At 39.2% G+C, this 23,163-nt stretch overlaps 2 protein-coding genes across 9 annotated transcripts in view; both read left to right on the top strand.

Moving 5' to 3' along the window:
• Window positions 1-209: 209 nt before the first annotated feature.
• LOC122138683 (putative protocadherin beta-18) lies at window positions 210-3,728 on the top strand. The gene has a single exon (XM_042732456.1). It carries the CDS (start codon window positions 375-377, stop codon window positions 2,802-2,804), a length of 2,430 nt encoding a protein of 809 aa, XP_042588390.1. The 5' UTR covers window positions 210-374; the 3' UTR covers window positions 2,805-3,728.
• A 100-nt stretch (window positions 3,729-3,828) lies between these two features.
• Window positions 3,829-23,163, top strand: part of LOC109097792 (protocadherin gamma-C5-like) — a 98,752-nt gene continuing 79,417 nt past the window's right edge. For 2 of the 8 annotated variants that reach the window (XM_042732432.1, XM_042732450.1), the window contains exons 1-2: window positions 16,011-16,840; window positions 21,415-23,163. The exon at window positions 21,415-23,163 is cut by the window's right edge and continues 257 nt beyond it. In XM_042732432.1, coding sequence (XP_042588366.1) covers window positions 16,438-16,840; window positions 21,415-23,163 — 2,152 coding nt within the window. In that variant the 5' untranslated portion in view covers window positions 16,011-16,437. Of the gene's footprint in view, window positions 6,377-7,437; window positions 9,983-12,300; window positions 15,110-16,010; window positions 16,841-21,414 lie in introns of those variants that run through there. The other 6 variants (XM_042732431.1, XM_042732449.1, XM_042732430.1 and 3 more) reach the window with 3 other exon arrangements.

The raw sequence follows: 23,163 nt of genomic DNA on the forward strand, positions 1-23,163 counted from the left end.
CTTGTAACAAAATCAATCATAGTATCGGCGCCTCTGTCCACTCCTGAGCCTTATGTTATTCAAATTTTACATTATCATTTTCAACATCCTGAAAGAGTTTTAGACTACGGTACCTTTAGAAATGTACCTTTAAAAATGAAATAAGTTCACTGACGAGTGTAACATTTTACCTGTAGGTTTTTTCACACTACACAGTGTGTCGCTGTTGATCTGTGCTGGGAATTTGTTCATCGGTCCACCCATTTGCTTTGCATTCTATTTTCTGATCACACTTCTTATGTTCATACCACTGCTGTTTGTGTCTGAGGACAATATCTATCTTAGTAATAGGCCTATGAAATTGTCTTTAAGAATCTTCTTCACGTTTACTTAGAATGGAATACACCGCAGCATATGCGTCGCGGCTATCGATGTGGAAAGCCTTTGTCCTTTATTCGTTCGCCGTTTCATTATGCTTAGGAGATGTTCGTTATTCCTTTCCAGAAGAAATGAAGCGAGGGTCAGTGGTCGGCAAAATTGCGCAGGATTTAGTTGTCGATAGGAATACATTTTCATCACGGGAGCCAAGGATTGAGTTTGATGGAAAAAGACGCTACTGTGAAATCAACGCGCAAAATGGGGAATTGGTTATAAATGAAAGGATTGACCGAGAAGAGCTCTGCGGACAAAAACCTTTGTGCACATTATATTTTGATTTCTTCATGGAAAACCCCCTTGAACTACACCGTGTAACTCTGGAGATTCAAGACATAAACGACAACAACCCGGCCTTCCCCCACAGTGAAGTAAAATTAGATATCCCAGAGTCCGCAGATAAAGGGTCTAGGTTTTCCATAGACGAGGCTGCGGACCCGGACAGCGGAATAAATTCAGTACAAGGTTACAGACTCTCAAATAACCCGCATTTCAGTTTAGCTGTACAGACTAGTGCTGAAACTGGGAAATATGCAGAAATAGTGTTGGAGCATGAACTGGACCGTGAAAAACAAGACAAGCATTCTCTTATTTTGACAGCTTATGACGGGGGCAATCCTCAGAAATCAGGCACTGTAGTTGTACAAATCCGCGTTTTGGACATTAATGACAATAAACCAGTTTTTTCTCAGCCAGTCTATAAGGTGAGTGTCCCTGAAAACCTTCTGGTAGACTCAGTTGTGGTTACTGTGAGTGCCAGTGATGCTGATGAGGGAGCAAACGGAGATGTTACTTATGAATTTAGTCATATGCCAGTGAATGCAAAGTCTATTTTTTCAATAGACCCAGCATCTGGTGAAGTAACAATTAAAGGGCCATTAGACTTTGAAGACAATCCTTCGTTTGAGATTCGGGTTAAAGCAAAAGACGGAGCTGGTCTAGCAGCCACTTCTAAAGTAGTGGTAGACATCAATGATGTCAATGATAATGCTCCCTTTATAATGATTAAATCTCTTAAAACGCCGCTTATGGAGGATGCGTCTGTGGGTACAGAAGTTGCCGTTATATACGTGCAAGACAAAGATACAGAATCTAATGGAAAGATTAAATGTTTTATTCAGCATAACGATCGCTTTAAACTAACACCATCAATTAAGAACCACTTTGCATTGGTAACAGCGGAAGCGTTGGACCGAGAGAGAGAATCTGAATATAATATCACGATTACAGCTACTGATGAGGGTTCCCCGCCCTTAACGTCATCTAAAACTATTAAATTATTTGTCGGAGACGTGAATGACAATCCTCCTGTATTTGAGCAGCAGTCCTACAGCGCTTATATAAGTGAAAATAACAAACCAGGCACTTCTGTTTGTTCTGTCAGTGCAAATGACCCAGACTGGAGACAGAACGGGACTGTACTGTACTCTCTGGTTCCCAGTGAAGTCAATGGGGTCCAAGTGTCCTCATTTCTATCTATCAATGGAGATACAGGGGTGATTCATGCTGTAAAATCATTTGACTATGAGCAGTTCAAAAACTTCAATGTCAAAGTTGTTGCCAGAGACAATGGATCTCCACCGCTCAGCAGTAACGTGACTGTGAAAGTCTTCATAACAGATGAGAATGATAACTCTCCACAGATATTATACCCTGTTCTTGATGGAAAGTCTTTAATGACTGAAATGGTCCCTAAAGCGACTCTCTCAGGCTCTCTGGTGTCCAAGGTAATCGCTGTAGATGCTGACTCTGGACAGAATGCATGGCTGTCCTATCAGATTGTCAAATCTACTGATCCTGGACTTTTCTCCATTGGTCTCCACAGTGGAGAGATCAAAACACAACGAGACATTTCTGAATCTGACAATATGAAGCAGAACCTTGTTATTTCAGTGAAGGACAGCGGTCAGCCATCTCTGTCAACAACCTGTGCTGTAAATTTACTAATTTCTGAAAACCTTTCTGAAGTTCCTGAACTTAAAGATATGACTTATGAGGACAGCAACTCTAAACTGACGTCATATTTGATCATTGCATTAGTTTGCGTGTCCACCTTCTTCCTGACGTTCATCATACTGATCGTGGCAGTGAAGTTTTGTCACAGGAGAAAGCCCAGACTGTTGTTTGATGGAGCAGTTGCTGTTCCCAGCGCCTATCTCCCTCCCAACTATGCGGAGGTGGATGGAGCAGGAACTCTCCGCAGCTCTTACAATTATGACGCGTATCTAACCACAGGCTCGCGCACAAGTGACTTTAAGTTTGTGAGCTCTTATAATGAAAACACGCTTCCTGCTTGTGGGACTCTGAGAAAGGAGCACAATATTCAATTTGGAACCAACATGATAACACTTGATGTTACACAAAATGAAGATGAGGTAAGAGAGGCTTAACTTTGAATATTTTTTACAGCTGTTTGCGTTGATTATGTATTTTGAATAGCATTTCCATTGCAGCTACTTTAGGCGGTTCTTGTTTAAACATTCTTGGGGAGCATAATTCATGAGAACCTCACACTTTATAATTGTGTATTATATTTCTATCATCCCTCTAGTATTTTTATTGTTATTTATTTTTATCTTTTTATTTTGTTATTTTTTTGCTCAGAACAAGTCTAGTGAACCAGATTACTGGTTCATCAAATTTTGATCTCATGAATGTGTATACTGTCTGCACCTATTTAGACTTTTTGGTCGTGTGATGGACGAGAATGTTGCCTTCATCAAATATGACAATACAATGGTCTACTTTTGAGGCATTTATTTATCTTAATTTTTCCTTATTGCATTTTGTTTATGACCACTGCAGGCCCAATTTTTATTTATTTATTTATTTATTAAGAAACGTATTGAATAATATAACATTTATTAGTAAAAATGTGTATTTGAGCTTTGCACGAATTAACAGCTTCATGGCATTTTGATACAAGATTTTTGATTATTTATTTTTTTTTTTCACTCTGAGGTCGATAGTAAAATGTATAAAATTTAAAACCTACTAAAGAACTAAGTTTATTTGAACTGGTGAAAAAAAAAACATTTATTACTACAACGGATTTACTTATTTATTTAATATAAACTCAGTGTTGCATCACTTTTTTTCTCATACAGTTTGTCTTTGAGTTTAGCTATTAATTTTTAGCACCACAAACATGGACACCGTCAGCATTGACTGTTGTATATTTTCTCAGAAGACGTGACCGCTGATACTTTTTTCCCTGTATAATTTTTTTTAAAGTAAATAAATATTGCAAAATAGCACCCTTTGGGAAACAACAACAACAAAACACAACGGACTTATTCTGGTCCATACCCGTCGCCTTTTCATGCATGACGCAATGAGCAGAAAAATACTCACAGTGTCGCTATTCACCAAGAATGCAGTGTGATACGTCTCTCCTCCCACAATTAAAGCATGCAATATGAGCTCTGTCTGCTAGAATAAACGTTGCGCAAAAATGGACTAACCGTCCGTAGACACCGATAGAACATTGGAAAATCATCCGTTAAAGTGTCACTAACTGTTGAGTATTTGCAGCATCAAATCTTCAAAAATGGAACACGGATTATTTTCATTTCGTTTTTTCACGTATTTCGTTGCTCTCCTTCTCTTTGCTCTGAGAACCGTCTGCGATGATCTGAGCTACAATATTCCGGAAGAAACGAAGCGCCAGTATGTAATTGGAAATATAGCCAAGGATCTGAGGATGGATGTGAAAAAAATGTCTGCTCGTAATGCTCGGATAGACACGGAGGACAGCAGCAAACGGTATTGTGATATTAATCTGAATACTGGTGATTTAATCGTGGCAGAGACAATAGACCGAGAGGAGCTTTGTGGATCTCGAATGTCCTGCATTCTCAAATATGAGCTTGTCCTGGAAAACCCACTTGAAGTGCACCATATAATTCTGCAAATTCAGGATATAAATGACAACGCACCACGATTTCCAAATGAACGTATTAATTTGGAAATTACAGAATCAGCAGACAAAGGCCAGAAATTCCGTTTGCATGAGGCTCATGATTCAGATATTGGGCATAATACGGTCAATAGCTTTTCACTGGAGGGAAACGAACATTTTGTTTTGAATGTTCATGTTAGTGCAGATGGAGGAAAATACGCTGAACTCGTGTTGGAAAAGGAGTTGGATCGTGAGCAGCAGAAGGAGATAGATATGATCCTCACAGCCACTGATGGTGGTTCACCGCAGAGGTCTGGCACTGCTGTCATACACATCACTGTTCTCGATGCTAATGATAATGTCCCAGTGTTTAGTGAGTCTGTTTATAAAGTCACTCTGGCTGAAAATACACCTTCAGGAACAGAAATAATCAGAGTGAGCGCCACTGATGCTGATGAAGGTCCAAACGGGGAAGTGACGTATGAATTCAGTAGAATATCAGATAAAGCTGCAAAATTATTTTCTATTGATAAGAAAACAGGAAAAATTTTGCTGATCGGTGAAACTGATTATGAAAATGAAAAAAACTATGAAATGGGCATCCACGCTCAGGATGGTTCTGGGTTAGCATCAACTGCAAAGGTTATAATAGATGTAACTGATGTTAATGATAATCCACCTAGAATCATCCTTAAATCTTTGAACAGTCCAGTAACTGAAAACTCTGAGCCAGGCACTGAGGTGGGAATCATTAATGTTCAAGACAAAGATTCAGGAGAAAACCGGCATATTCGTTGTTCTGTTCAGCAAAATGTTCCTTTCAGACTGAACCCATCTTTTAAAAATTATTTCTCTCTAGTGACTACAAAAGCTCTAGACAGAGAGAAAGAATCTGATTATAACATTACCATCACAGCCACAGATGGGGGATCTCCACCATTATCCACCTCCATGACAATTCATTTATTTGTCTCAGATGTGAATGACAATCCTCCTGTATTTGAGCAGCAGTCCTACAGCGCTTATATAAGTGAAAATAACAAACCAGACACTTCTGTTTGTTCTGTCAGTGCAAATGACCCAGACTGGAGACAGAACGGGACTGTACTGTACTCTCTGGTTCCCAGTGAAGTCAGTGGGGTCCCAGTTTCCTCATTTCTATCTATTAATGGAGATACAGGGGTGATTCATGCTGTAAGATCATTTGACTATGAGCAGTTCAGAAACTTCACTGTCAAAGTTGTTGCCAGAGACAATGGATCTCCACCGCTGAGCAGTAACGTGACTGTGAAAGTCTTCATAACAGATGAGAATGATAACTCTCCACAGATATTATACCCTGTTCCTGATGGAAAGTCTTTAATGACTGAAATGGTCCCTAAAGCGACTCTCTCAGGCTCTCTGGTGTCCAAGGTGATCGCTGTAGATGCTGACTCTGGACAGAATGCATGGCTGTCCTATCAGATTGTCAAATCTACTGATCCTGGACTTTTCTCCATTGGTCTCCACAGTGGAGAGATCAAAACACAACGAGACATTTCTGAATCTGACAATATGAAGCAGAACCTTGTTATTTCAGTGAAGGACAGCGGTCAGCCCTCCCTGTCTACAACCTGTGCTGTAAATTTACTCATTTCTGACAATCTTTCTGAAGTTCCTGAACTGAAAGATATGACTTATGAGGAAAACAACTCTAAATTAACGTCATATTTGATCATTGCATTAGTTTTCGTGTCCACCTTCTTCCTGACGTTCATCATACTGATCGTGGCAGTGAAGTTTTGTCACAGGAAAAAGCCCAGACTGTTGTTTGATGGAGCAGTTGCTGTTCCCAGCGCCTATCTCCCTCCCAACTATGCGGAGGTGGATGGAGCAGGAACTCTCCGCAGCTCTTACAATTATGACGCGTATCTAACCACAGGCTCGCGCACCAGTGACTTTAAGTTTGTGAGCTCATATAATGAAAACACGCTTCCTGCTGGTGGGACTCTGAAAAAGGAGCGCAGTTTTCATTTTGGCTCGAGCATGATAACAATTGACGTTACAGAAAATGAAGCTGAGGTAAGAGAGGCTTTACTTATTTGTACTGTCTTTTAGCATTTCATGATGTTTCGGCTTATTTCACACACACACACACACACACACACACACACACACACACACACACACACACACACACACACACACACACACACACACACACATATATGCATTAATTCTGTTATCCACTTTATTAAGGAGGTTCCTTTTCAAATAACGTTTTTGCATTTCATATCAGCGTATCTGTAAAAGCCATTTACCACTATAATAAACCCAATTTAAATAGTCCCGATTATATATACAAAAAAATTTGTGTCTCATCAATTTACATGCTTCTTGCACACCTTTACCAGTATCTGAACACTGCATTCATCGGTACAGAGGGTTTATTTTTGAAGAATTTCTCTGTCTTGTTTTTCGTCCATATTAAGTTTTGTTAGCGTGAATTTTTGGTATTTAAAAGTGTTTACACTGGACAATATGGTTTTATTTTTTGTTGTGTTTTTTTTTTGTTTTTTGGTATTTTTAAGTTTTTTTTTTTTTTTTTTTTGTATAAAATATTTTTGTTTTTAATACGTTTTAACGAAGATTACCTAAAAGTTTTAGAACATTTATCACTTTGAGATCAAAAATACAGTCTACATCTACGTTAAAACTTACTCAAGAACTAAGTGTGGTTGAAGCAGTAAACAGAGAACAGTCATCCCTTTTCTTGTAAAACGGGGTTACACCTTCATTTAATATGAATATGAAGTTAAGTTCATTTTTCATTTTCTTCCAATATCTGTAAGGTCATCCAGTTTCAGCACCAGAAGCCTGGACAGCGACAGAACTGTCTTTTGTAGTTTATCTTTCATTGCGGAAAAATTATTAGTTCCTTCCCACTATAAATATAGCTACACATTTATGCAAACTATTAAAAAAATAATAATAATACGCCTTGTCAAATATGACATGCCACTTAGTTTATCACTGTAGTCCTTTCATTAAATATGTGTGTGTTGTAATTAACAGAAAAATACTCACAGTGTCGCTATTCACTAAGTCTGCAAAGTGATGCGTCTCTCCTCCCATTTGTAATGTATGCAACATGAGATCTGCTTGTTAAAATAAACGCCGCACAAAATGGAGTAACAGTCCGTCGACACAGAATTATTAAAACATATTTCTAAGATTCGTTTACTGTTGAGAAGGTGCAAAATCAAATCTTCAAAAATGGAACACGGGCTATTTTCAGTTCCTTTTTTTACGTATTTCGTTGCTCTAATTCTCTTTGCTCTGAGAACCGTATGTGATGATCTGAGCTACAATATTTCGGAAGAAACGAAGCGCCAGTATGTAATTGGAAATATAGCCAAGGATCTGAGGATGGATGTGAAACAACTGTCTGCTCGCAGGGCTCGGATAGACACGGAGGACAGCAGCAAACGGTACTGCGATATAAATCTGAATATTGGTGATTTAATCGTGGCAGAGACAATAGACCGAGAGGAGCTTTGTGGATCGCGAATGTCCTGCATTCTCAGTTATGAGCTCGTTCTGGAAAACCCTCTTGAAGTGCACCGTATAATTCTGCAAATTCAGGATATAAATGACAACTCACCACGATTTCCAAATGAACGTATTAATTTGGAAATTACAGAATCAGCAGACAAAGGCCAGAAATTCCGTTTGGATGAGGCGCATGACACGGATATTGGACAGAATGCTATTAACAGCTATTCACTGGAGACAAATAACCATTTTGTTTTGAATGTTCATGATAGTGCAGATGGAGGAAAATACGCTGAACTCGTGTTGGAAAAGGAGTTGGATCGTGAGCAGCAGAAGGAGATAGATATGATCCTCACAGCCACTGATGGTGGTTCACCGCAGAGGTCTGGCACTGCTGTCATACACATCACTGTTCTCGATGCTAATGATAATGTCCCAGTGTTTAGTGAGTCTGTTTATAAAGTCACTCTGGCTGAAAATACACCTTCAGGAACAGAAATAATCAGAGTGAGCGCAAATGATGCTGATGAAGGTCAAAACGGGGAAGTGACGTATGAATTCAGCAGAATATCAGATAAAACTGCAAAATTATTTTCTATTGATAAGACAACGGGACAAATTGTGTTGACTGGACAAATTGACTATGAAAAAGACAAAAAGTATGAAATGGGAATTCAAGCTAAAGATTCATCGGGATTGGCATCAACCGCTAAAATTATAATAGATATAACTGATGTCAATGATAATCCACCTAGAATCATCCTTAAATCTTTCAATAATCCAGTACCTGAAAACTCTGAGCCAGGCACTGAGGTGGGAATCATTAATGTTCAAGACAAAGACTCAGAAGAAAACCGTCAAATTCGTTGTTCTGTTCAGCAAAATGTTCCTTTCAGACTGAACCCATCTGTTAAAAACTATTTCTCTCTAGTTACTACAAAAGCTCTAGATAGAGAGAAAGAATCTGATTATAACATTACCATCACAGCCACAGATGGGGGATCTCCACCATTATCCACCTCCATGACAATTCATTTATTTGTCTCAGATGTGAACGACAATCCTCCTGCATTTGAGCAGCAATCCTACAGCGCTTATATAAGTGAAAATAACAAACCAGGCACTTCTGTTTGTTCTGTCAGTGCAAATGACCCAGACTGGAGACAGAACGGGACTGTACTGTACTCTCTGGTTCCCATTGAAGTCAGTGGGGTCCCAGTGTCCTCATTTCTATCTATTAATGGAGATACAGGGGTGATTCATGCTGTAAGATCATTTGACTATGAGCAGTTCAGAAACTTCACTGTCAAAGTTGTTGCCAGAGACAATGGATCTCCACCGCTGAGCAGTAACGTGACTGTGAAAGTCTTCATAACAGATGAGAATGATAACTCTCCACAGATATTATACCCTGTTCCTGATGGAAAGTCTTTAATGACAGAAATGGTCCCTAAAGCGACTCTCTCAGGCTCTCTGGTGTCCAAGGTGATCGCTGTAGATGCTGACTCTGGACAGAATGCATGGCTGTCCTATCAGATTGTCAAATCTACTGATCCTGGACTTTTCTCCATTGGTCTCCATAGTGGAGAGATCAAAACTCAACGAGACATTTCTGAATCTGACAATATGAAGCAGAACCTTGTTATTTCAGTGAAGGACAACGGTCAGCCCTCTCTGTCTACAACCTGTGCTGTAAATTTACTCATTTCTGACAACCTTTCTGAAGTTCCTGAACTTAAAGATATGACTTATGAGGACAGCAACTCTAAACTGACGTCATATTTGATCATTGCATTAGTTTGCGTGTCCACCTTCTTCCTGACGTTCATCATACTGATTGTGGCAGTAAAGTTTTGTCACAGGAGAAAGCCCAGACTGTTGTTTGATGGAGCAGTTGCTGTTCCCAGCGCCTATCTCCCTCCCAACTATGCAGAGGTGGATGGAGCAGGAACTCTCCGCAGCTCTTATAACTATGACGCGTATCTAACCACAGGCTCGCGCACCAGTGACTTTAAGTTTGTGAGCTCATATAATGAAAACACGCTTCCTGCTGGTGGGACTCTGAAAAAGGAGCGCAGTTTTCAATTTGGCTCGAGCATGATAACACTTGACTTTACAGGAAATGAAGATGAGGTAAGAGAAGTTTAACTCCTCTTGACTCTTTAATTATTGTATTTCCTAGTGTCTCCGTTGACAACATAATAATAATAATCATCATCACAATATTATTATTATTAATAATAATAATAATAATGATATCAGCCACTTTTTTAAAGCAGTTTTTATTTTATGATGCTGGGTTGCCCTTTACGAGAACCTCACACTTCATCACAAATTTCTGTATTTTATTGCTAGCAGCTCTCTTCATTTCCTGCCTTTCATTTTAAGATATATATATAAAATACTATGGCTACATCTATGCAGAAATCTATTTAAATGAGTCTTTGGCTAGTTTTTAGTCCCATGATTTCGTAAATGTATTGCCACAGCGCTTTCAGTATCAGGAATGACGGCATATCACGTTACATTGATGAATTTTGCAAAAGATATGAGCAATTTTAGAGGTTGATATAGTATGGTGTACAGCATTTAATTTAAAGGGGTGGTTGATTTCGATTTCACTTTTTTTAACGTTAGTTACAAAGCTGAAAGTTCAGTGCAAACGGAGATATCGTCTTTTAAAATTCTGGCAGTTTAATGCCTACAAAAACGGCTGGTAGGGACTACAACAAGTTACTTAGGGGTTTGTGACTTAAACCCAGATAAACCCCGCCCTCCGGAAAAGGCAGCAAAGTGGGCGAGGCCATGCTGCGCTGCTTTAGAGAAGAGGAAGAGAAAACTAGAGGTGCATGTTAAAACCTATTCATATATGAATTGCAATTCTGTCTTTTTGTGTTTTTAATGTTTTAATGGGTTTAAAAATCAATGTTCTAAAGCAGCTGTTCTTAATACTGTTCCTCGCGTCCCCCTGCTCTGCATCTCTCTCTCTCTCTCTCTCTCTCTCTCTCTCTCTCTCTCTCTCTCTCATTCAGCTCAGCTCCAACAATGAACTGTTCTAATTATACACTTATTTTCACATAGCCATGAGATGCGTTAAACACACCCGTGCATTTGCCGTACTGTATTAAAGCTTTAATCAGGATAAAACTGTATATTAAAGGCTAACATAAGCAGTGGCATTTACAAATAACAGTATATCTAAAACTATGAGACAACAACAAACAAAAAACATAGGCCTACCATTAAAAGCAGTGCTTGCACAGATTCTGCACGATCCTCTTCAATAATATCCTTTGCATCTCAATCGGGCTCAAACTGAAAAGCGATATTAACAACCCCATTGTTTACAATACAACCGGAGCACATGCTGAGATGAGGGGCGGGACGTTTAGACGCGCACTAGAGGCGGTTTAGCCAATCTCAGCACACTGTGCTAGTTAACCAATCTGAGCCCATAGCCTTTTTTCTGAGGGAGGGGCTTCATAAAAGCAGGAAATTATCAGCGCGTTTCTCAGAGAAGGGAAAGAGCTGTGTGTAATAAAGGTAAATTATGTAAAAAATAATGTGCTTTTTTAAAAACGAAGCATTAACACAAGTTAGACTGCACCCATAAACACAATCAGGCCTGGGGGGGGGGGGGGGGGGAAAAAAAAAAACACCTACCCACCCCTTTTAAAATTTGAAGTAGTTAATACAGAGACATTTTTATTCTAAAACCTGTTTGTCTCATTTATTTAGAGTAAATTCAAGTTTTTCGGCTATAATCTGTCTGTGAAGTAATTCGGTTTCAGAACCACAGGTCTGGACAGCACCAGTATTGACTGTTGTGCTGCTGTAGCTCTGAAAACGGGACCCATGTCACTTACTTTCTAATATAATTTCTTCTAAAGTAAATAATCCTTTAAAAAAAAATTGAAATAAATCAAACTTGAACGGAGTTGATGTCTTACTGTTTTCATTAAATGGACCAGATTATGTAGTTCGCGAACTTTTGATCTCATAAATGTGTGTTCTTCCTGCCTTCCTGCACACCGTTAACAGTACTTCAACTTTGCCTTCACCAATTCTGGTTAAACATACAAAAGTCTATTTTTGATTAATTTCTCTGCTGGTTTGTTTGTTTATAAAGGGAATTGCGGTCTTCAAAAGTGTTTAAAAAAGATAATGTGGCTTTGGCTATGTTGTGTATTTGAGCTATGTTAGATTTAACATTTTCTTGCAATTTTCTGTTACTGTTTTAGCCTAAAAACAAACTTAGCTTTTTGTAAGTTTTAACACAGATAGTCTTAAAGTGTTACAACAATAATCACTTTGAGGCCGATAGTGCAGTGTACACCGTTAAAACTTGGTTGAAGTGCTGAATAGAATGATAAGCCTTCATTTCTTTTAGGACTGATTTACTATTTTATTCAACATGCATTTAAAGTTACGTTATTTTCTCGTTGAATGTCTCTGAGGTCATCCAAGTTTCAGAACCACAAGCATGGACAGCACTAGTACTGTCTGTTGTTCTTTACCTCTGAATGTATGGCCATTTTCAATTCCTTTCCTATATTTATTTTTATGCAAATTGATATTTTACCCAATAATACACGTTGACAAACAACAAACTTTACTTGGTTAATCCCTGCTGTCTTTTCAATAGATACAAGAATGATGCAATGACCCAAAAATACTCAGAGTGTCGCTATTCACCAAGACTGCTGCGTCTCTCCTCCCAATGTATGCAGTATGAGATCTTTCTGTTAGAATAAACGCCGTACAAAATGGAGTAACCCTCCGTCGATCCTGACAGAATTATTGGAATATCATCCGTCAAAGGCTCGTTTGTTGAGCATTTGCAACATCAGCTCTTCAAAAATGGAATACAAATTGTTTTCAGTTTATTTATTTGCGTTCCTTATGTTTCCTCTGAAAGCCGTCTGTTCAGATCTGAGCTACAATATTCCGGAAGAAACCAAGCGCCAGTATGTGATTGGAAATATAGCCAAGGATCTCGGGATGGACGTGAAACAATTATCTGCCCGTAAAGCTCGGGTAGACACGGAGGACAGCAGCAAACGGTACTGTGACATCAATCTGAATACTGGTGACTTAATCGTGGCAGAGACAATAGACAGAGAGGAGCTTTGTGGATCTCGAATGTCCTGCATTCTCAATTATGAGCTTGTCCTGGAAAACCATCTTGAAGTTCATCGTATAATTCTGCAAATTCAGGATATAAATGACAACGCACCACAATTCCCAAATGACCGTTTTAACTTCGAAATCAGAGAATCAGCCGTTAAAGGTCAGCGATTCCGTTTGCATGAGGCTCATGATTTAGATATTGGGTATAATGCAGTCAATAGCTATTCACTGGAGGGAAACGAACATTTTGTTTTGAATGTTCACGATACTGCAGATGGAGGAAAATACGCTGAACTCGTGTTGGAAAAGGAGTTGGATCGTGAGCAGCAGAAGGAGATAGATATGATCCTCAAAGTCACTGATGGTGGTTCACCGCAGAGGTCTGGCACTGCTGTCATACACATCACTGTTCTCGATGCTAATGATAATGTCCCAGTGTTTAGTGAGTCTGTTTATAAAGTCACTCTGGCTGAAAATGCACCTTCAGGAACAGAGATAATCAGAGTGAGCGCCATTGATGCTGATGAAGGTCCAAACGGGGAAGTGACATATGAATTCAGCAGAATGTCAGATAAATCTGCTAAATTATTTTCTATCAATAAGGCAACAGGACAAATTATGGTGACCGGAGAAATTGATTATGAAAGTGAAAGAAACTATGAAATAGGAATTCATGCTCAAGATGCCTCTGGATTAGCATCAACTGCAAAGGTTATCATAGATATAACTGATGTTAATGATAATCCACCTAGAATTATCCTTAAATCTTTGAATAACCCATTACCTGAAAACTCTGAGCCAGGCACTGAGGTGGGACTCATTAATGTTCAAGACAAAGATTCTGGAGAAAACCGGCAGATTCGTTGTTCTGTTCAGCAAAATGTTCCTTTCAGACTGAACCCATCTATTAAAAACTATTTCTCTCTAGTTACTACAAAAGCTCTAGACAGAGAGAAAGAATCTGATTATAACATTACCATCACAGCCACAGATGGGGGATCTCCACCATTATCCACCTCCATGACAATTCATTTATTTGTCTCAGATGTGAATGACAATCCTCCTGTATTTGAGCAGCAGTCCTACAGCGCTTATATAAATGAAAATAACAAACCAGGCACTTCTGTTTGTTCTGTCAGTGCAAATGACCCAGACTGGAGACAGAATGGGACTGTACTGTACTCTCTTGTTCCCAGTGAAGTCAATGGGGTCCCAGTGTCCTCATTTCTATCTATTAATGGAGATACAGGGGTGATTCATGCTGTAAAATCATTTGACTATGAGCAGTTCAGAAACTTCACTGTCAAAGTTGTTGCCAGAGACAATGGATCTCCACCACTCAGCAGCAACGTGACTGTGAAAGTCTTCATAACAGATGAGAATGATAACTCTCCACAGATATTATACCCTGTTCCTGATGGAAAGTCTTTAATGACTGAAATGGTCCCTAAAGCGACTCTCTCAGGCTCTCTGGTGTCCAAGGTGATCGCTGTAGATGCTGACTCTGGACAGAATGCATGGCTGTCCTATCAGATTGTCAAATCTACTGATCCTGGACTTTTCTCAATTGGTCTCCACAGTGGAGAGATCAAAACACAACGAGACATTTCTGAATCTGACAATATGAAGCAGAACCTCGTTATTTCAGTGAAGGACAACGGTCAGCCCTCTCTGTCTACAACCTGTGCTGTAAATTTGCTAATTTCTGACAACCTTTCTGAAGTTCCTGAACTGAAAGATATGACTTATGAGGAAAACAACTCTAAATTAACGTCATATTTGATCATTGCATTAGTTTGCGTGTCCACCTTCTTCCTGACGTTCATCATACTGATTGTGGCAGTAAAGTTTTGTCACAGGAGAAAGCCCAGACTGTTGTTTGATGGAGCAGTTGCTGTTCCCAGCGCCTATCTCCCTCCCAACTATGCAGAGGTGGATGGAGCAGGAACTCTCCGCAGCTCTTACAATTATGACGCGTATCTAACCACCGGCTCGCGCACCAGTGACTTTAAGTTTGTGAGCTCTTATAATGAAAACACGCTTCCTGCTGGTGGGACTCTGAAAAAGGAGCGCAGTTTTCATTTTGGCTCGAGCATGTTAACAATTGACGTTACAGAAAATGAAGATGAGGTAAGAGAGGGTTTTTTTTTTTTTTTTTTGTTTTTTTTTTGACGTTCTTTTTGCATTTCATTGTGTCTCGGCCTATTGTATTTTGTATGATATTTTCATAAATTCTATCACTCACTTCGTTAAGGCGGTTCCTGTTTAAACAACGTTTTTGTTTGGTAATGTATTGGAACTTCACAGATGTTTGTGTACAATTGCTATCTATTCTCTTTGGGCATTTCATATCAGCGTATTTGTAAAAGGCATTTGCCACTGCTACAATGAAAGCAATTTAACTAGTCCTGATTATTTATGTCGCAAATATTTGTGTCTCATAAATGTAAATAATTCTTGCACACCTTTACCAGTACTTAAAAAAATGTATTCCTCAGTGTAAAGGTTTATTTTTGAATAATTCCTCTGTCTTGTTTTTCTTCCATATTAATTTTTGTTATTGTGGATTTGTGGTATTTAAAAGTGTTTAGACTGGACAATATGGTTTTGGCTTGTAATATGTATTTGATTTCTGCTAGATTTAACAGTCACTTGCGATTTTCAGCGATTGCGATTTTATATACATATATATATATATATATATATATATATATCTATATATATATATATATATATATATGCATATAGATAGATAGATAGACAGATAGATAGATAAATAGATAGATATATATATATATATATATATATATATGTATATAGATTTATATAGATATTTGTTTTGATGGATATTTGGTTAGATTTTTTATGATTTTTATTATTTAAATTATTGGTGATAATTTTTTGTAAAATTTGGGATTGAAACTTATTCAAGAACTAAGTCTGAATGAAGCAGTAGACAGACAACACCGTTTACTCGTTTATTTAATATGAGTATGACGATAAATACATTTTTTATTTTCGTCCAATGTCTGTAAGGTCATCCAGTTTCAGCACTAGAAGACTGGACAGCGCCAGGACTGTCTTTTGTGGTTTATCTTTGATTGCGTGACAATTTTCAGTTCCTTCCCAATGTAAATATAGCTACACATTTATGCAAACTATTATTTTACAATAATACGCGCTTGAAACAAGATACTTCACTTAGTTGATCACTGTAGTCTTTTCATTAAATGTTTGTGTGTTGCAATTAACAGAAAATACTCACAGTGTCGCTATTCACTAAGTCTGCAGAGTGATCCGTCTCTCCTCCCACTTGTAACGTATGCAACAAGAGATCTGTCTGTTAGATTAAACGCCGCACAAAATGGAGTAACAGTCCGTCGATACAGATAGAATTATTACAATATAATTCTAAGATTCTTTTACTGGTGAGAAGGTGCAATATTAACTCTTCAAAAATGGAATACAGATTATTTTCAGGTCCTTTATTTGCGTTTTTCGTGGTTTTCCTTCTGTTTCCTCTGAATTCACTTTGTGCTGATTTGAGCTACAATTTCCCGGAAGAAACGAAGCGCCAGTATGTGATTGGAAATATAGCCAAGGATCTGAGGATGGATGTGAAACAATTGTCTGCTCGTAAAGGTCGGGTTGACACGGAGGACAGCAAACGGTTTTGTGATATTAATCTGAATACTGGTGATTTAATCGTGGCAGAGACAATAGACAGAGAGGAGCTTTGTGGATCGCGAATGTCCTGCATTCTCAGTTATGAGCTCGTCCTGGAAAACCCTCTTGAAGTTCATCGTATAATTCTGCAAATTCAGGATATAAATGACAACGCACCACGATTTCCAAATGAACGTATTTTATTTATTTCTTTATTAAATAACCAGTCTGTATCGCTGTTATCTCAACTTTATTAACACACTCTCAACTACATGACCGCTTTCACAACTCTCGCGATCACTCTCCCCTGTTCTCGCGATATCACTACACTACATCCCTCCCTTTGTTAGTATTAGAGAACTTATACCATCAAATAACAAATGACTTTTGTTTTAATCACTCTGTTACTGTTACTCTGAACACAATATACTACTCTATTGTTTCAATCCCAACTGACTAAACAGTCAACAAACATACTCAAACATTTACATAATCATGTCCTTGAAACGAGCAGGTTTCTTAATCACTCTACCACTACGGGTAGTCAAAGGCTTACTACAGGTGTCTGGTACTGTAACAGAAGAACTCTGTGGCTCTTTTGAGGAATCTGACTTGACCACTGTCTCTTGAGTTGCTTGATCACTTTGTATTTCTGCAGGCTCTGGTATGTTAATCTCCAGCTGAACAGGAACATGACGAATGTGCTTCACATTTCTCACAATCCTAGAACCATCCTCTACATTGACCATTTCAAAGGAATTGTCCGATTTGTGCTTCAGCAGTACATAGCGAGTATCTCTATACTTAGAGTCCAGCTTGCTATCTTCCATACTCGCCACATATACAACATCTCCTAACTTAAAGTTGTGTTCTTTGGCTCGTCTTGTCATGTCTGCGTACTGCTTCATTTTCTCATTGTAACTTTTATGATGACTTTCGATGTCTTTTGTTTCTCTTTTGTCTGTTATGAGACTAGGCAACTTTGTACGCACGTCTCGTCCAAACATCAGATAAGCTGGTGTCTCACCCGATGCTCTATGTGGTGTGGATCGATAAGCAAGAAGAATCTTTGAGAGATCTTCTCTCCAATTCCTTCCCTCACTTTTAGCTGCTTTGAAGGCTTTCTTCAAGTAACGATGAAATCTTTCTATTTTACCGTTACTTTTGGGGTAGTAAGGTGAGGCCTTAATGTGCTGAACTCCACAAGTTCTCAGAAATGCTTCGAAGACTTTACCGACAAACTGCTTCCCGTTGTCAGTAACTACTTCCAAGGGATACCCAAATCGGGCAAATATTCTCATCATTTCTTTGGTAACAGTCTCAGAAGTAATGTCAGCAATGACTACTGCTTCAGGATATGATGTATAGTAGTCAATTACAGTGAGTATATAGACATTCTGAATAGGACCCACCAAATCAACACCTATCTTGGTCCAAGGTCTGGTTGGTAGTTCTAATGGATGCAGTGGTTGATCTTAATGCAAGGGTTGATTCAGAACACACACATTACAGTTTTTGACCATTCTTTTAACATCCATGTCCATATTAGGCCAATAGAATTTGCTTCTCAAAAAATTGCTTTGTGCGAATTACACCTTGATGTGTCTCGTGTGCAATTTTCAAAGCTTGCTTGACCAGTGTGGAAGGAAGAACAATCCTATGTCCCCGCAGCAAAAGACTATCATGGGTTGACAACTCATCTGAGCAGCGTTTGTATGGATGTAGGCTTTCAGGAATTGTAGCAGGCCACTGTCCTGTCTCCACTATGGAAGTCAGCTGCGTCAAGGTAGTATCTTCCATTGTAGCTCTTTTAAGTTCCTCAAGAGTCAAGGCTTGTACATCCATCATATTTACAGACAACACTCTGTCCATATACGTGTCCACGTAACTGTTGTCCTCAGTTTCTGGTAAAGGAAGTCTTGAAAGTGAGTCTGCAACATTGTCTTTACCTGCAATGTGTTCAGTCTTGTAGTAATATGGATACAATCTCAGTCCTAGTCTTTGTATTCTAGGAGGCAAAAGTTTTGACTTCTCTGGATTGAGCATATAAATGAGAGGTCGATGATCTGTTTGAAGAGTAAATCTGCCTCCCCACAAATACGCTCTGAAGTGTTCCACCGCCCATACGCACTCTAGGGCTTCCCGCTCTATCTGAGAGTAACGCCTTTCTGTGGGTGTCAGAGAGCGGCTTGCATATGCTATAGGCTTCTTAGCTCCATCTTCTTGTGTTTGCAGCAAAACTGCTCCAAGTCCAACTGGACTTGCATCACTAATCACAACTGTTGGAGCGCTTATGTTGAAGTATGCTAGGCATGGCTCACTAGTTAATTCTCTTTTTAGTCTTTTAAATGCATTTTCTGCTTCAGATGACCACTGCCACTCTTGACCTTGTCTGGTCAGTTTTCTGAGAGGCTCAGACAGATTTGCGTAATTGGGAACAAACTTCATCAAAAATCCACAAGTGCCTAAGAATGAACGTAACTGTGCAACATTTTCGGGTCTGGGAGCGTTACAAATTGCTTCAACCTTTCGTGGATCTGGTTTTATTCCATCTGCTGTGACAACATGACCCAAAATCTCAATCTGCTTAAGTCCAAAGAAACATTTTTCTTTATTCAAGGTCAGTCCTTTTTCTTGGAATCTTTGAAAAACATTTCTCAGTCTTTGCTCCAGCTCATTTTCATTTTCAGCAAACACGACCACATCATCCATGTAGCACACCACACCTGGCATCCCACATAACATGGAGTCCATGGCTTTCTGGTATGCTTCAGGAGCACTCGATAATCCAAATGGAACCTTCCTAAAATGGTAGCATCCTCGGTGCGTAATGAATGTAGTCATTTGTCTGGATTCAGGTGCCAGATCAACTTGCCAGAAACCCTTACGGGCATCCAGTTTTGAAAACACCTTTGCTCCCTGCATTGCTTGCAGTATACTGTCTATTGTTGGTACTGGGTGTCTTTCTCTTACCACTGCTTTATTCACTTCTCTCAGATCTACACAAAGTCTTACTTCTTTAGTGTCTTTTTTTGGAATGAGAAGAATGTTTGACACCCATTCAGATCCTTCGTGCACTTCCTCTATGATGCCATCTTCAAGCATTTTGTCCAACTCTTGATTCACAGCCTCTACCATTAGATAGGGTACTCTCCTTAAAGCCTGAGCTACAGGTGTGACTTTTTCATTCACTGATATTTTATGGCTGTAACCTTTGATTTGTCCCAGTCCTTTAAACAAAGAGTGATATTCAGCCTCAAGTTTCAAAAATCTTTCTGGTGAATTTTCAATTGCAGCAACCTGGTCTGTGGTATTCAGAATCTTTAAGTCAAAGCATGACCGTCTTCCTAACAGTGGCTCAACATTTCCTTTGATTACAAAAATGTCATCTTTCGTTACATTATCCTTCCATTGGAAATGTGCTTCAAAAAATCCCACACAGTGGAGAGGGTGCGTCTGTGCATAGGCGAAGAATTTTCTCTTTGTTTGTTTTAGTTCAACTTTTTGTGCAAACAATCTATGATACAGTTCTTCTCCAATGAAATTTCTTCTCACTTCCTGTATCTACGACCATCTTCAGCCTCTGTCCATTAACTTTTATGGTCTCTTTTCCTTCTGGATCAATTGAATACACAAATTCATCAGAATCAGAATTGTCATTTACAGCTCTCACTGGTTTGTCTTTGGCCTTGTATTTTTCATTTTTATACTCATGTGAGTTGTTTTTCTTTCTGCAAACACGCGCATAATGACCGTTTTTTCTGCAGTACAGGCAAGTTGCTGATTTTGCCCCACAGTCATCTGCTTTATGTGTTGTCAGTCCACATCTATAACACTTGGTGTCGCTGTTGTTCTTTTCAAATCGCCCTCTGCTGGCATTTTGCGGTTTCACTTTTGCGTTGGGAGCTCTTGTACCCTTCGTGAAATTAACGTGATTGTCTTTTTCTTTGATATTGTTTTCTGAAAGCACTTTAGATTCTGCTTGGGCTGATTCAAAAATTCTAGCAACAGTTAATGCTCTTTCCAACGTAAGCCCTTCTTCCTGCAAGAGTTTATCTCTTAATCGTCTATGTGCACATTTCTCTACGAGTTGATCTCGTATCATATCATGTTCTAAAGCTCCATACTCACAAGATTTGGCCAATTCCCTTAACGCGTTCACAAATGCGTTAATCGTTTCATCTTGCAGTTGAGATCTCAGTCGGAATTTGTGTCTTTCCAGCACAACATTTTTCTGTGGTGTAAAGTAAGCATCCAGTGCATTTACAGTGTCTGTATATGAATCTTTGGGACCCGGGAGATTAGCGAAAATCCTCTGCACTGGGGCACCAATACAATGCAAAAAAGTAGCGCGTCTTACAGCATCGGCGGCATTGATAGTTCCACTGGCCAACTCAAAGAAACTGTAAGAGTCTTTCCATGTTTTGTATTCTGCATACAAATCCGAAACTCCGAGGTTCAATGGAATAGGCGGCGATAACTGAGCCTGTGCGACATGTATCGGCGGTGCTCGTGCTACGGCCTCTTCGCCCTCCATGCCAGCTCCGTCAATCTTTCAGATCTAGATGTCGTTTCCAGCGACAGTTGAATGGCAATCTTGATCGTTCTTTATGTGTTCATCCTCGTCGCCATTTATGTTGTGTTGTTTGTCTCAATAACCAGTCTGTATCGCTGTTATCTCAACTTTATTAACACACTCTCAACTACATGACCGCTCTCACAACTCTCGCGATCACTCTCCACTGTTCTCGCGATATCACTACACTACAGTATTAACTTTGAAATTACAGAATCAGCAGTTAAAGGCCAGCGATTTCGTTTGGATGAGGCGCATGACAAGGATATAGGGCAAAATGTTGTTAATGGCTATTCGATGGAGAAACATAACCATTTTGTTTTGAATGTTCATGATAGTGCAGATGGAGGAAAATACGCTGAACTCGTGTTGGAAAAGGAGTTGGATCGTGAGCAGCAGAAGGAGATAGATATGATCCTCACAGCCACTGATGGTGGTTCACCGCAGAGGTCTGGCACTGCTGTCATACACATCACTGTTCTCGATGCTAATGATAATGTCCCAGTGTTTAGTGAGTCTGTTTATAAAGTCACTCTGGCTGAAAATACACCTTCAGGAACAGAAATAATCAAAGTGAGCGCCACTGATGCTGATGAAGGTCCAAACGGGGAAGTGACATATGAATTCAGCAGAATTTCAGATAAAGCTTTAAATTTGTTTTCTATTAATAAAAAAACAGGACAAATTATGGTGGTTGGAGAAATTGATTATGAAAATGAAAAAAACTACGAAATGATAATTCAGTCCAAAGATGCATCTGGACTGGCATCAACTGCTAAAATTATAATAGATATAACTGATGTCAATGATAATCCACCTAGAATCATCCTTAAATCTTTGAATAATCTAGTACCTGAAAACTCTGAGCCAGGCACTGAGGTGGGAATCATTAATGTTCAAGACAAAGATTCAGGAGAAAACCGGCATATTCGTTGTTCTGTTCAGCAAAATGTTCCTTTCAAACTGAACCCATCTGTTAAAAATTACTTCTCTCTAGTGACTACAAAAGCTCTAGACAGAGAGAAAGAATCTGATTATAACATTACCATCACAGCCACAGATGGGGGATCTCCACCATTATCCACCTCCATTACAATTCATTTATTTGTCTCAGACGTGAATGACAATCCTCCTGTATTTGAGCAGCAGTCCTACAGCACTTATATAAGTGAAAATAACAAACCAGACACTTCTGTTTGTTCTGTCAGTGCAAATGACCCAGACTGGAGACAGAACGGGACTGTACTGTACTCCCTGGTACCCAGTGAAGTCAACGGGATCCCAGTGTCCTCATTTCTATCTATTAATGGAGATACAGGGGTGATTCATGCAGTAAGATCATTTGACTATGAGCAATTCAGAAACTTCACTGTCAAAGTTGTTGCCAGAGACAATGGATCTCCACCACTCAGCAGCAACGTGACTGTGAAAGTCTTTATAAAAGATGAGAATGATAACTCTCCACAGATATTATACCCTGTTCCTGATGGAAAGTCTTTAATGACTGAAATGGTCCCTAAAGCAACTCTCTCAGGCTCTCTGGTGTCCAAGGTGATCGCTGTAGATGCTGACTCTGGACAGAATGCATGGCTGTCCTATCAGATTGTCAAATCTACTGATCCGGGACTTTTCTCCATTGGTCTCCATAGTGGAGAGATCAAAACACAACGAGACATTTCTGAATCTGACAATATGAAGCAGAACCTTGTTATTTCAGTGAAAGACAATGGTCAGCCCTCTCTGTCTACAACCTGTGCTGTTAATATACTCATTTCTGACAACCTTTCTGAAGTTCCTGAACTTAAAGATATGACTTATGAGGACAACAACTCTAAATTAACGTCTTACTTGATTATTGCATTAGTTTGCGTGTCCACGTTCTTCCTGACATTCATCATACTGATCCTGGCAGTGAAGTTTTGTCACAGGAGAAAGCCCAGAC

This window comes from Cyprinus carpio, chromosome B10 (assembly GCF_018340385.1).
Source record: "Cyprinus carpio isolate SPL01 chromosome B10, ASM1834038v1, whole genome shotgun sequence".
Classification (NCBI taxonomy): Eukaryota; Metazoa; Chordata; class Actinopteri; order Cypriniformes; family Cyprinidae; genus Cyprinus; species Cyprinus carpio.

What these genes read in the sequence shown, in the direction of transcription:
- LOC122138683 (XM_042732456.1), top strand. Translation starts at nt 375, where the DNA reads ATGGAATACACCGCAGCATATGCGTCGCGGCTATCGATGTGGAAAGCC.